This window comes from Ovis aries, chromosome 17, assembly GCF_016772045.2.
Source record: "Ovis aries strain OAR_USU_Benz2616 breed Rambouillet chromosome 17, ARS-UI_Ramb_v3.0, whole genome shotgun sequence".
NCBI classification, from domain to species: Eukaryota; Metazoa; Chordata; class Mammalia; order Artiodactyla; family Bovidae; genus Ovis; species Ovis aries.
Window position 1 is genome coordinate 69729212 of NC_056070.1, and position 14078 is coordinate 69743289.

At 48.7% G+C, this 14078-nt stretch overlaps 1 protein-coding gene across 22 annotated transcripts in view; it reads right to left on the reverse strand.

Moving 5' to 3' along the window:
* Positions 1–9557: 9557 nt before the first annotated feature.
* The window catches only part of MORC2 (MORC family CW-type zinc finger 2), a 43029-nt gene continuing 38508 nt past the window's right edge, over positions 9558–14078 (reverse strand). For 8 of the 22 annotated variants that reach the window (XM_060401312.1, XM_060401318.1, XM_060401310.1 and 5 more), the window contains one exon: positions 9558–12537. In XM_060401312.1, coding sequence (XP_060257295.1) covers positions 12214–12537 — 324 coding nt within the window. In that variant the 3' untranslated portion in view covers positions 9558–12213. The remainder of the gene's footprint in view (positions 12538–14078) is intronic. The other 14 variants (XM_027956795.2, XM_027956794.2, XM_027956792.2 and 11 more) reach the window with 8 other exon arrangements.

Consider the following 14078-nt stretch of genomic DNA (forward strand, 5'->3'; position numbering starts at 1 on the left):
GATACCACCCTTATGGCAGAAAGCGAAGAACTAAAGAGCCTCTTGATGAGAGTGAAAGAAGAGAGTGAAAAAGTTAGCTTTAAGCTCAACATTCAGAAAACAAAGAGATCCAACCAGTCCATTCTAAAGGACATCGGTCCTGGGCGTTCTTTGGAAGGAATGATGGTAAAGCTGAAACTCTAGTACTTTGGCCACCTCATGCGAAGAGTTGACTCATTGGAAAACACTCTGATGCTGGGAGGGGTTGGGGGCAGGAGGAGAAGGGGACGACAGAGGATGAGATGGCTGGATGGCATCACCGACTTGATGGACCTGAGTTTGAGTGAACTCCGGGAGTTGGTGATGGATAGGGAGGCCTGGTGTACTGCAATTCATGGGGTCGCAAAGAGTCAGACACAACTGAACTGAACTGAACTGAAGATCATGGCATCCGGTCTCATCATTTCATGGCAAATAGATGGGGAAACAATGGAAACAGTGAGAGATTTTATTTTGGGGGGCTCCAAAATCACTGTAGATGGTGATTGCAGCCATGAAATTAAAAGACACTTGCTCCCTGGAAGATAAGTTACAACCAACTTAGACAGCTTATTAAAAAGCAGAGACATTACTTTGCCAACAAAGATCCATCTCGTCAGAGCTTTAGTTTTTCTAGCAGTCATGTATGGATGTGAGAGCTGGACTATAAAGAAAGCTGAGCACTGAAGAATTGATGCTTTTGAACTGTGATGTTGGAGAAGACTCTTAAGAGTCCCTTGGACAGCAAGGAGATACAACCAGTCCATCCTAAAGGAAATCAGTCCTGAATATTCATTGGAAGGACTGATGCTGAAGCTCCAATACTTTGGCCATCTGATGTGTAGAATGGACTCCTTGGAAAAGACCCTGATGCTGGGAAAGATTGAGGGCAAGAGAAGGGGACGACAGAGGATGAGATGGCTGGATGGCGTCACTGACTCAACGGACAAGAGTTTGAGTAAGCTCCTGGAGTTGGTGATGGACTGGGAGGCCTGGCATGCTGCAGTCCATCGGGTTGCAAAGAGTCGGACATGAAAAGACAGAGAAAGCTTCTGACACAGACATCAGAAGGGGGCCGAAACAGTGCCCCCTGCTAGTCTTTAGCAGGATGTTATACACCTATCAGCAGGCTGCTAATTAGAGAAAGGAAATGTCTCAAAACTCAGAGTGCCGCCAGGCCCCTCACTCACAGCATACATTTTGAGATAACAGTGGCACAAGGTAGTCATCCTGGGTCGTAAAACAATTGACATGAATCTTGAAGAAAGGCAGGTTTCCAAGCAAATACACATAACACTATTTACAACAGCTAGAACATGGAAGCAACCTGGAAGTCCATCGACATGAATGGATAAAGAAGCTGTGGCACGCATACACAATGGAATATTACTCAGCCATGAAAAGGAGTGCATCTGAGTTGGCTCTAACGAGGTGGAACCTAGAACCTATTATACAGAGTGAAGTGAGTCAGAAAGAGAAAGGTAAATGCAGTACTCTAACACATATACACGGAGTCTAGAAAAATGGTAGCAAAGAATTTATTTACAGGGCAACAATGGAGAGACAGACAAACAGGACAGACTTATGGACATGAGGAGAGGGGAGGAGAGGGTGAGATGTATGGAAAGAGCAACATGGAAACTTACATTACTTTATGTAAAATAAATAGTCAATGGGAATTGGCTGTATGGCTCAGGAAACTCAAACAGGGCCTCTGTGTCAACCTAGAGGGGTGGGATGGGGAGGGAGATGGGAGGGAGGTTCAAAAGGGAAGGAAGATACCTATGGCTGATTCATGTTAAGGTTTGACAGAAAACAGCCAATTTCTGTAAAGCAATTATCCTTCAATAAAAAATGATTTAAAAAATATACATAGCTTCATTAACATGGATTAGGAGAACAATTGTATGAGTAAAACATACTGGTTCGTTGAGCCATTATCGGGTCTGAGTCTTAGGTGGAACTGACCTGAAGAAAGAGTTTAAGGTAAATACATAGTTCATTAACATAGCTTAAGGAAAACATTCCCATAAGAAAAACAGTACTGGTTAGCTCAAGGTTTGAGAAAAGTTAAGTTCACCCCACTGCAGTACTCTTGCCTGGAAAATCCCATGGACAGAGGAGCCTGGAAGGCTGCAGTCCATGGGGTTGCTGAGGGTCGGACACGACTGAGCGACTTCACTTTCACTTTTCACTTTCATGCACTGGAGAAGGAAATGGCAGCGCACTCCAGTGTTCTTGCCTGGAGAATCCCAGGGACGGGGGAGCCTGGTGGGCTGCTGTTTATGGGGTCGCACAGTCGGACACGACTGAAGCGACCTAGCAGCAGCAGCAGCAGGTGGAACCAGGTGTCATCATGGCAACACAGAGTTTTAAAAGCAGCCTCCTTTTAACTCTGAATACAGAAGGGAGAGACTCTGACACGTGTAGTTTGTTTCCTCCAGCTGCCTGAGACAGGGATAGAACACGTCTGACACCTGCAGCCTGTCTCCTCCGTTTGGAGGCCCCTAGCCTTCCTGCCAGCTCCTGTCAGTGACCGCTGAGCAAGGAGGAAAGAGGACAGGACCCAGGAGGAACACACAGAGATTATAAGGAAATAATGGAGCGTTTTCTTAAACTAGGTGATGGACATACACTGCATATTCTATCTCATGAATCTCTTATAAACACAGCTTTCTTTTGTAGGTATGTGTGTGAGTGCGCTCAGTCGTGTCCAGTCCTTTGTGACCTGCCAGGCTCCTCTGTCCATGGAATTTTCCAGGCAAGAATACTGGAGGGCACTGCCATTTCCTCCTCCAGGGGATCTTCCCGACTCAGTCGTTCAATGTCTTAACAAAAATAACCACTAAGACAGTAGATTAAAGGTGAAAAACTCCAGACATTTTATCAAGATGCTGAAAAGGCATTTGACAACCGGGGACGGCCGGCGCACAGCCCCCATTTCAGCCTGTGTAACTGGCGCCCCCTGGTGCTCAGCTCAGACAAGACCGGCAACCCCAGTTTCAGCCCAGTTTAAAAACTTCATCCCAAGGTTTTTAACAAAAACAGAAACTCCACACTTTTAAAGACCAGTCACCAAAAGACAGTATTCTGCTCAACTCCAATATATGAATCTCCATCCTCATCAACAAAAACATTTGAATAATTAGTTATTCAACACTGTTTCAGAGGTTCAGCAATTAAAACGGCACACTGGTAAATCTGCACATTTGATTTATAAAATACAGGTTTATTTTTAAAATTACCAGAGTTCATAAGATAGAAAATAAATTATATTAAACAATCTGCTTTTTACATATTAATAACCAGGAATAGAAATGGGGAAGAAAATTGCATTCACAATAGTGATTATATAGGAATAAAATGAGAAAGTTACAGAACCCGTATGAATAGTAAAATCTTATTAGAACATGTAAAGGATTCAAACAAATGGAAAACCATTTCATATCATCTAGGGAAATTTAAAATCGTAAAAATATCAACCCTCCCCTCAACTTACATCTAAATTTAGCACAATTTAAATTTAAATCCCAATGGAACTTGGTTGGGGGTGTGCAGGAACGGGAGAAAACTGGACTATCATGACTTTAAATTTCATGTGAGAAGAAATTCTAAGAATAGTTTGGGAAAATATTTTAATAAGAAAAACAGCAAGGAAGATTGATCCATCTATATGCTGATGATGCCCCCAATGTCTGTTTCACCTAGAACCTCACCCTTCCCATCAGAATCACCTGTCCAGCAGGTAACAGTACGTCTCCACTGATACATGTAAGCATCACCTCAAGCCCAACAAGTTGAAAACCTAATAGAGTGAAATATAAATAAGGGGTCATTAATAAATGAGACTGGGACTTCCATAATTTAAGCAATTTAAGAATCAAGAATCTGCCTGACAATGCAGGGCATACCGGTTCGAATCCTGGTCCAGGAACTAAGATTCTGCATGCCTTGGGGCAACTGAGCCCAGTGTGCCACGACTAGTGAGCCCACCAGCGGGCAACTACCGAAGCCCCAGCACCCATTCCGCACAAGAGAAGCCACCACGAGAGGCCGGCGCACCGCTGCCATACAGAGTAGTCCCCACTCTCACAACTAAGAAATCTTGCGCACAGCAACCAAGAGGCCGTGAGCCACAACAAAGATCCAGCGCAGCCAAAAATAGGTTAAAAAAAAAAAAATACACGGGGCTGGCGTAAGTGAATTTCCATCTGGAAAAACCGATACCAAAATTTGACACCTGCCTTACTGCTGATACTAAAATACTTCCCCACACGGAGTGGTGACACAGAAAAGAACTTTAAAACAGTGCGACAAAATACAAGAGAATTGGGCAGAGGGGGAAGAATTCTCTTAAACGTGAGACGAAACCCCAAAACCTTTCAAGAAATACCATAAACCAAGCCTAGCACAGATAAATCCCATGGAAAGAGGAGCCCTGCAGACCACAGTCCACGGGGTCGCAAGGGCCGGTTCAGACACGACTGAACAACTACGCCACCAGCACAGATAAACCAGCAGAAAAAATAAAAGTTGTGAGCTGAAGCTGTGACAGACAAGAGGCCTACAGAGGGCTGGGCCTTCCGGGGAAACTACCTAGAGAAGATACGTAACACATGCAGCTTCCCTTGTGGGTCGTCCGTCTTGCAAATGTAAAAGCACCACACCACTAAGGACATTCATACAAAAAAGCTTTCTGTAAGCCACAAGTTGGGAAACAACCGGGGAAAAAGTTTCACCTGTGTCCAGCCTGAATACGCGGTCTCCGGCGGCGGGAAAAAGAAATCCTGCTTCTCTGCTTGGATTCCAACGCCTTCCACGGGCCCTAGGGTGTGGGACCCTCGAGGCCTCAGTCCCCAGGGTGGGCCCAAGGCGGGCCTCACACAGCTGGGTCTGACGGCCTCGCCTCTGCCTGACACACCGACGCCAGCACATCTGACTCAGCAAGTCGGCGGGCTCGTGATCTCTCGAAGGAGCATGCGCATGGCGTAGAGCAAGCGCTGGACGTCAGCGCCACGCACGCGCCAGGCGTCAGCGCCACGCACGCGCAGTTGCACATCTGCCGCGAGACTAGGCGAGGGGAGCGTTGGGAGGGTGGGGGTTGTGTGTCCCGCAACCGTTGGTGGCCTCGGGGAAGGCATGCTCCCGGATGGCTGTGAACGTCGGGCACCCTAAAAGCCATTGGAGTGATGGCCGAGGGCCGGGACCAGGTGAGTTGCAGGCAGTACTAGGGCTCGTGCTGGGTTGTGATAGTTGATGATTTTGCGTGAGGAACTCCTTGACTATCTCCGAGTTTGCTCAAACTCCATTGACTCGGTGGTACCATCCAACCATCTCATCACAGTCGCCCCCTTCTCCTCTTGCCTTCGGTCTTTCCCAGCATCAGGGTCTTTTCCAGTGAGTCCGCTCTTCACACCAGGCGGCCAGTATTGGAGCTTCAGCTTTAGCATCAGTCCTTCCAATGAATATTCAGGGTTGATTTCCTTTAGGATTGACGGGTTTGATCTCCTTGTTTTCCAAGGGACTCTGAAGAGTCTTCTCCAGCACAATTCAAAAGCATCAATTCTTTGGTGTTTTAGCCTTCTTTATGGTCCAACTCTCTCATCCTATGTGACTACTGGAAAAACCATAGCTTTGACTAGATGAACTTTTATCAGCAAAGCGGTGTCTCTGCTTTTAGTATGCTGTCTAGGTTTGTCATAGCTTTTATTCCAAAGAACAAGCGTCTTAATTTCATGGCTGCAGTCACCATCTGCAGTGATTCTGGAGCGCACGAAAATAAAATCTGTCATTGTTTCCACTATTTCCCCTTCTATTTGCCACGAAGTGATGGGACTGGATGCCATGACCATTTTTTGAATGTTGAGTGTTAAGCCAGCTTTTTCACTCTCCTCTTTCACCCTCATCAAGAGGCTCTTTAGTTCTTCATGTTCTGCCATTGAATGGTATCATCTGCATATCTGAGGTTGTTGATACTTCTCCTGGCAGTCTTGATTCCTTCCAGCTTGTGATTCGTCCAGCCCAGCATTTCTCATGATGTACTCTGCATAGAAGTTAAATAAGCAGGGTGACAATATACAGCCTTGTTGTATTCCTTTCCCAATTTTGAAGCAGTCTGTTGTTCCATGTCTGTTCTAACTGTTGCTTCTTGTTCTGCATACAGGTTTCTCAGGAGACAGTTAAGGTGGTGTGGTATTCCCATATCTTGAAGAATTTTCCAGTTTGTTGTGATCAACACGAAGGCTTTAGCTTAGTCAATGAAGTAGTAGATGTTGGAATTCCCTTGCTTTTTCAATGATCCAGCGGATGTTGGCAATTTGATCTCTGGTTCCACTGTGTTTTCTAAATCCAGCTTGTACATCTGGAATTTCTAGGTTCACCGTACTGCTGAAGCCTAGATTGAAGTATTTTGAGCATAATCTTGCTAACATATGAAATGTGCAATTGTACAGAAGTTTGAACGTTCTTTGGCATTGCCCTTCTTTGGGATTGGAATGAAAACTGAACTTTCCAGTCCTGTGGCCACTGCTGAGCTTTCCAAATTTGCTGTCATATTGAGTGCAGCACTTTCACAGCATCATCTTTTAGGATTTGAAATAGCTCAGCTGGAATTCCATCACCTCCAGCTTTGTTTGTAGTAATGCTTCCCAAGACCCACTTGACTTCACACTGCAGAATGTCTGGCTCTAGGTGAGTGATCACATCATCGTGGTTATCTGGGTCCTTAAGATGTTTTGTGTACAGTTCTTCTGTGTATTCTTGCCACCTCTTAATTTTTTCTGCTTTTGTTAGGTCCTTGACATTTCTGTCCTTTATCGTGCCCATCTTTGCATGAAATGTTCCCTTGGTAGCTCTGATTTTCTTGAAGAGATCTCTATAGTCTTTCCCATTCTATTGTTTTCCTCTCACTTAAGGAGGCTTTCTTGTCTCTCCTTGCTATGAGACCAGTTATTCGCTGCCTCTGTGGGCCTCTGGATAAATTTCTGGTGAATTCAGCTTGCTGCTGCTGCTAAGTCGCTTCAGTCGTTTCCGACTCTGTGCGACCCCATAGACGGCAGCCCACCAGGCTCCCCCATCCCTGGGATTCTCCAGGCACACTGGGGTGGGTTGCCATTTCCTTCTCCAATGCATGAAAGTGAAGTCTCTGAGACATGTCCAACTCTTAGCGACCCCATGGACTGCAGCCTACCAGGCTTCTCCATGGGACTTTCCAGGCAAGAGTACTGGAGTGGGGTGCCACTGCCTTCTCCGGATGAATTCAGCTTAGTAAGTCAGAAAACTTGTACTGTCATCCAGCTCTTTTTAGAGAAGAAAGGGGAACCCAGAATGGGCAGTGATTTGTCTGATGCCTTGTGAACTGAAAGGAAATTTCTGCAGGATCCATCAGGAGTCCTAGTTGGGGCTGGCACATTGCAAGTAACTAGATGAAAACTACCAGACTGAAACACAGGCTTGCAACATTCTGGCTCCTTGCCAAGTGGGCGATCCCTCACCAAACTCCTCTCTCTCCAGTCTGTCTTGCTCACTATGGAGAGGGTGCCCCCAGCAGTGCTGAGGACAGTCAGAGCACTGAAGTATTGCAGCGGAGAAGGCATACTCTTCTGTAGCTCTGCCTCCCATGGCCAAGCTGCCTGTCCACTTTCTTAGGGAACCAAGAGCAATAGGGCCCTTCCAAAGGAAGCCTCAGAGGTTCCATCTGCAAAAAAGGGCAGAACCCTGCAGTGGAATTCTGAGGATGTTTAGGCATCTGGGCAGCTGCCAGCTGGTCCCTTGCAGCCTGGTCCACCTGCAGGACAGCCTTTCACTGGGGACAAGTAGCCAGTGGCGGCACCACCCATGCAGGCCAAACCTGTGTTCTATGTAAAAGACATGAAGTTTGAGCTTTATCTCACACTTGTTGGTCTACAGAGCCATGAACTCTTGCCCAACACTGCTTGAACCACAGGCCTGAAAGACAGTCATGTCTTCAAGGGGACCTGGGCTCAACAAGAGGAGCCAGAAGGCAGTATCACTTGGACACACATGCAGGAGAAACAAGTTTCCCTCATCCTGTTGTTAATCCGTTGCCTTCCTTTGGTAAACAATGTCAAACCCTTGTCTTCTAGTAATATGGTACTGATGTGGGGTTTTTAATGCTAAATCCATGGGACACCTAAGGGCTGAACGGGTAGTATAAGGTGGACATTTCCCAGAAAACTCACCCCTTGTTTTTCATCTGATTTTGATATTCAGTATCTAAGTCATGTCCAACTCTGTGACGCCATGGACTGCAGCATGACGGGCTTCCCTGTCCTTCACCATCTTCCAGAGTTTACTCAAATTTATGTTGAGTCGGTGATGCCATCCAACCATCTCATCCTCTGTCGTCCCTTTTCCTCCTGCCTTCAATCTTTCCCAGCATCAGGGTCTTTTCTAGTGAGTTGACTCTTTCAATCAGGTGGCCAGTTGTTGGAGCTTCAGCTTCAGCATCAATCCTTTCAATGAATATTCAGGGCAGATCTCCTTTAGGATTGACTGGTTTGATGTCCTTGGTTTAAGTCCCTAACCTAAGACTCAGAACTACAGCCCTGTCCCAGAAGGAAACACATGACCTCACATAATTCATTCAGACCAAATCAAAAATCCATAGGCTTTTCACCTTTCTTGAGATGGAAGAGACTGCGGACAGGCAAGGAGGGAGGTGAGGAATGCACTGTTGGTGGGGATTGAAATTGTGAAGTCTTCTGGGATGCCTCCACCTTCTGACAGACATTTCTCTCTGGAATTCATCCAAATAAACACAGATCTAAGTACACACACACAGATAGTCATCATGGAATTTTTTGTAAACCTAAATGTCTATAAATGGGACCAGTGACTAACAGTACATCCAGGACACTGAAATGCTATGTGGTGGTCAGGATAAAGTAGACCCATGTGAACGCTTACAAGTCCCAGGCTCTACTGAGTGAGACAGGCAGAACAGAGACGCGCATCTGCTCAGCACAGACACTCTAGGGGGAGAGCGCTGGGGGCTGGGGGAGGCGGGGCTTGCTCTCACCGTCCAGCCTTTTATACTGTTTGAATTTTTATCATGTGCATGTGTCACCTGAAAAAAGACAAAAAAAGAAAAATAGTCCTCCTCTTCCAGAAACACAGGCTTCTGCACGCGTTCACCTTCTTGCAACAGACCTTCCAGACCATCCTCTTCTTCCCAAGTTGTTAGACAATTCCAGGCAGCTCAGTTACCCAGTTTAGAAGGGGAGTTCCTGCATCTTATCCTCCTGCCCAGAATGGCAACAGCTCTGCCTGGAAGCAGGCTGCATTCAGCACCGCTGTTGTTGGATTTAAACAGCAACGTAGGAACACCTAGAAGTTGAGGCTAACATATTTACGAAATTCAGTATGTCAGTTTCTGTGGGTGTCAAAGACAGTGAAGACGGAAGACAGTGAAGGCGGAGATGAGGAAGAGCCTGAAGACAGCTTAAAGCCACAGTGGTGGGAAGAATGAGGAGGGAGGTGCTGGGCTTTACTAGAAGAAAACAGACTGAGTTCAGGAGTCTCGCCAGTAAAAGTTTATAGTATTGCATTTTGATTACAGGTGTGTAAATAAAAAACCTTGAGTATTACCCTCTGGTAAAAATGCAGAATCAGCTTCTATCTAGATGAAAACAGGAAGTTTGGGGACAAAAAATGGATCATACGCTGCCTGTGATGAGAACGAGCCGGACAGGATAGGAACTACCAGCTCAAGAAACCCCAAGACTCTGGGAGAATCTTCCGAGGAAGAGGTCAGGGCCCCGCTGGTATTTCTCTGGAACAGCCCTTGCCCAGGGGTGTGGTTTTGGGAAGTCCCAAGCCCACACATCACAGGCACTTCCCGCACGTGCGCAAGTGGGTAGAGACCTTGACTCCCCTGTGGCCTGCCTCCCTCGCCATCGCTTCCCCGTCTCCTGCAGTTTCCACAGGGCGGCACATGGCCCCCGCTGAGCAGAGGTGGGCAGACGCTGGAAACACACAGAGGTCAGAATTGCGGGCCAGTGGGGCAAGATCATGGTTCTTGTGCCTTCAGAAAACCCAAAGTCCCCAAATAAAAGGGGATAAGGAGTGAGTTGGGGGAAATCGAACCAGAACTTTTCCAACGGCCATTACAGAAAACTCAGCGACTCTGGCCTTGGTCTTTGACCCTGAGTTGTTTGAGGACCACAGCAGTATGAGGCTGTGACCAGGCAGAGGAAGGCATGGCGTGCCCAGGGGCTCGGTGACCCCCTCCTCCCATCTGCCCCACACCGGAGACCCTGACAGGGCGTAGCAGGGCGAACACAGGGGAAGCAGGAAGAGCAGCAGCCCCCCCAGGACCCTGCCACAGCGGCGGCCGAGGCCAGCACAGACCAGCACGGCGCTCCTCACGCACAGGACTCCTAAGGGGACTCCCCTGGAACGCAAACGATGTGCTACCAGGTCAGCAGTCTGCCCAGTCAGGTCTGTCCACGCCTTAACCTGGACTCGAGTTTTTGTGGCAGGAAACCTCACCATCTACTGCTAGCTAAGGAAGTATCCAGCAGGGAGAATTTAGGTGGTGGATGGGGAAGCTGAACAGGAGGATCTTTCTCCCCCCCGAGCTGACTGACAGTGCCACAGCCAAGAAGAATGGCCGCTCAGACCACCACTCACCTCCCTGACCTGAAGCAGGGAGCTCCTCAGCGCCAAGCCGCCTGCTGATGGCAGCCCCATGGAGATCCCCTGGATTGGAGCTCCTGGGGGAGCACCAGCCTGGGAAGGGTCCTGTCTGCCCCCCAGCCCTGCCCCTGGAGCCCCTCCAACTTCCACACGGTGCTGGAATTCACCACATCTTGAGAAGCCAGGAGCCGAGAGAAGCAACTCAAGACTTGGCATCCTGGTTCTGTCCTTTGCCCAAGAGTCACCAAAAAAAAAACGTATGGTCTCACAGCAGGCACAGCATGTTGTTTCTTTCAAAAAATAAATATTTATCAACTTAGGGTGGAAGAGTCAAAGAATCAGTCTCTCTCCCACCAAAAGCACAGATATCCCGTGAGTCAAACCAAGGTAAGTCCATCAACCCATGAGTGAAACGCCACCCTCAGGAGCTCTGCCTTGAGGGGCAGAGGAGCTGATCTCTGGCTCCGGGCCCTAGTCCCCCTTGGTGATCAGGTCCTCGATGTAGGCATCCAGCTCGTCGTCTGTGTTAATGTCTAAGTCCTGGAACAGAGCAGGGCAGGGTCAGCCAGGGCTCACAGGGTGGTGGGAGGCCCGCCTCCCCAGCCTTCTTGCAGCCCAGGCCATGCCCTCTACTCTTCCCCCCTCCACCCTATTGGGCCACCCTTAATCATCCATCCCCTCCCCGTCCTCCCACTCCTGCCCACCTCCCCCCACCCAGGTCCCGCCTGCCCCAGCCTCACTCTTAGACTCAATACATCCAACGGCTCGGTCCCACCACCCACCCCGGGTTGTTCCCGTCTCAGTACAGGTGCCCTCTTCCCTCTACTCAGGGACTCAGACTCGAACAGTTGCCCTTGTTCCCTGTCCTCCCCCAGACGCTTCTCTCCCTCCTCACTGGCACCATCCAAGGCTCAGGCCTCCAGAATCTCTCACCCAGATAACTGGGAACCTCCTCAGTGGAGTCCTGGACTCTAACCTCGGCCTCTCCTACAACCAACCAAAGTAAGTGTCTTAGGCTGCACACGTCTCAGCACCACAAGGTCCAGGGACCTCCCACCTGGCCCAGGGCCCTGCCGTGGGCCCTGCTCTTCTCTGCCTGCAGCTCACACCCCCTCAGCACGTCTGGCTCTGCCTTGGGCCCAACCTCCTCCTCAGAGGCTCTCCTGACACTCTAGTACAGCGGCTTCCTGTCGCGCTCTCCTGTTTTTTTTCGTGGCACTTCCCACCATCAACAGTTCTGTCTCCTCCCCTGCTGTGGTCCGAGAGCAGGGCCCCTGTTGGTCACCAGGGGTCACAGGACAGGGATCCCCAGATTCCTGCCCAGAAGAAGGGCTGAGACCACAGGACATTCCCCGCTTGTGGGCTACCCACTCCCACCCAGGCGTCATCTGGAAAACCAAGAACATCTGTGTTTCATGACTCCGAGGTGTCTCAAACCAGGTTGCAGGTCACCGTGTCTACACAAGGGCAAAAGTCTGATACCGTGGGTGTGGCTGGGACGGGGCCCAGCAGCCGCACCACCTCCAGCCCGCCTGGTCAGGATGCTGTGCCGCCAGGGTTGGAACCACACATTCCTGTGAGTGGGGAGAAGGGAGCACGAGGTACCCAGGCCCCCCCCCCGCCCCCGAGACACCAGGTGGGCCGCTGCAACGAGAGGGTGGCCTGGCTCACCTCCTGCACCTTTTGCAGGAGTGCCACGATGTTGGTCCTCAGCTTCTGCAGCTTCTCCTCGGTCTCACGCAGCTTTCTCTCGGAGGTGCGCAGGCTCTCCTCAGAAGCCTTGGCCCGCGAGTCGGCACGGCTCTGGTAGGAATGGCACAGGTTCTGGAGCCCGACTTCATACTGCTTGAAGTACTCTTTCTGTTGGAAGAGAAGCCAGCGGTAAGTGCGTGGGCTCACAAGGGTCCCCAGGGCCCTTCCAGACAGGCACTGGTGTCCCCAGCTGGCTCGGCACCAGGAAGCTCGGTCTGAATGGATATCAAACCCAGGAGCCAGTGGCCCTGCAGCTCCAGAGAGGAAAGACCTTGAGGCCAACCTCACAGGGCTGCCTCGAGGGTGGAGACGGGCTCACACACAGAAAGCAGTTGGCAAAGAGCTCTGCAAACTGCAAGCCATGAGTAAACATGAGGCATGATCCTCAACCATTCTCCTTTTAACTCGACAACAGCACTAATGAGCAACCCACATCCAGGTCACAGCCAACAAGTATGTGTCGCGCTCCTACCAACAGCAGACAGCCTCATGTTTGTGTAGTGTATTTACACAGCATAGAACTTTTCACCATCTTCTCCAAGCACCTGAAACCCCAGCGGTGGGGTAGTAGTGTTAACCAGCAGCTTGCTTCTCTAGACAGGAGCTTTTTCAAAATAGCAGAACACTTGTTTTGAGTGAAAGTTACATGGTATCTCAATATGAAAAACAATTTAAAAAAAAAAAAGAAAAACAATTTAGGTGTATCTCTTTATGTTTAGTTTATTTTCAAAGTTATTAGGATTTACTCATGAATCAGGAGTGAGAATGAAAGGGCCATTGTGATGAACACAAACTTAGAACCAGCAGTGGCTGACCACCACAGTCTCGCCAACTATAGCATTTACTTACTTCTGTGACGACCTATGAGCTACCCAGCACTGAGTGACTCCTGATTGCTGTTTTTAAAACGGGTTAGAATGATTTATTTACAATCTAGAATACTAGTAAACCAAGATGGCAACAGAAACTTCAAGTTCTGCACAGAAAATAATTACCACGTGGCAGCTCAAAATAAATGTTCAAGCAGGTGCCAAGAGCATTGAAATTTAACAAACAATGTCGTGAGCCTAACTATGAGCCCGTATGTTGTTTGAATTTTTTGACTTTTAGGCCATTACAGATTCACATGCAGTTATGGTACTTTTAAAGTACATATTTGAATCTAGTATTTGCAGGGCACCTGAGGGTTTCATGGAGCTCTTTCACAGCATGATGAGAAGCAGGATGGTCATTTACAAACTGACACAGACACAATGAGCATTAGAGTTCTAGTGTGTCCCGAACGTGAAAGAGTTGAAAGTTTGAGTTATTTTAGGCATTTCTCTCAGGAGGCTATTAAGTTGGTGCATTAGTGGCACCTCCTTTCACAAGCGTGAGCCAAAGGACTATTTCAGGCTCAGACACTCCTGCTGACCATGCTTTGGCCTGGGTCATGCTCACTGTAGAAATCCCACTGCACCCAGGCTTTGCTCGTTTTGGCAACAGCCTGAAGCCAAAAGCAACAAAGCTGACAAGAGGATGGCAGGCCAACCCAGCTGGCCTATCAGCAGTTTGTTCCGAGGACCTGCAGAGGATGCCTGCAGCCTAAACAAGGGCGAGCACTGAGGTGGAGCAGCTGCCTGGGAACCCTGGGAACTCATCACCCTGGA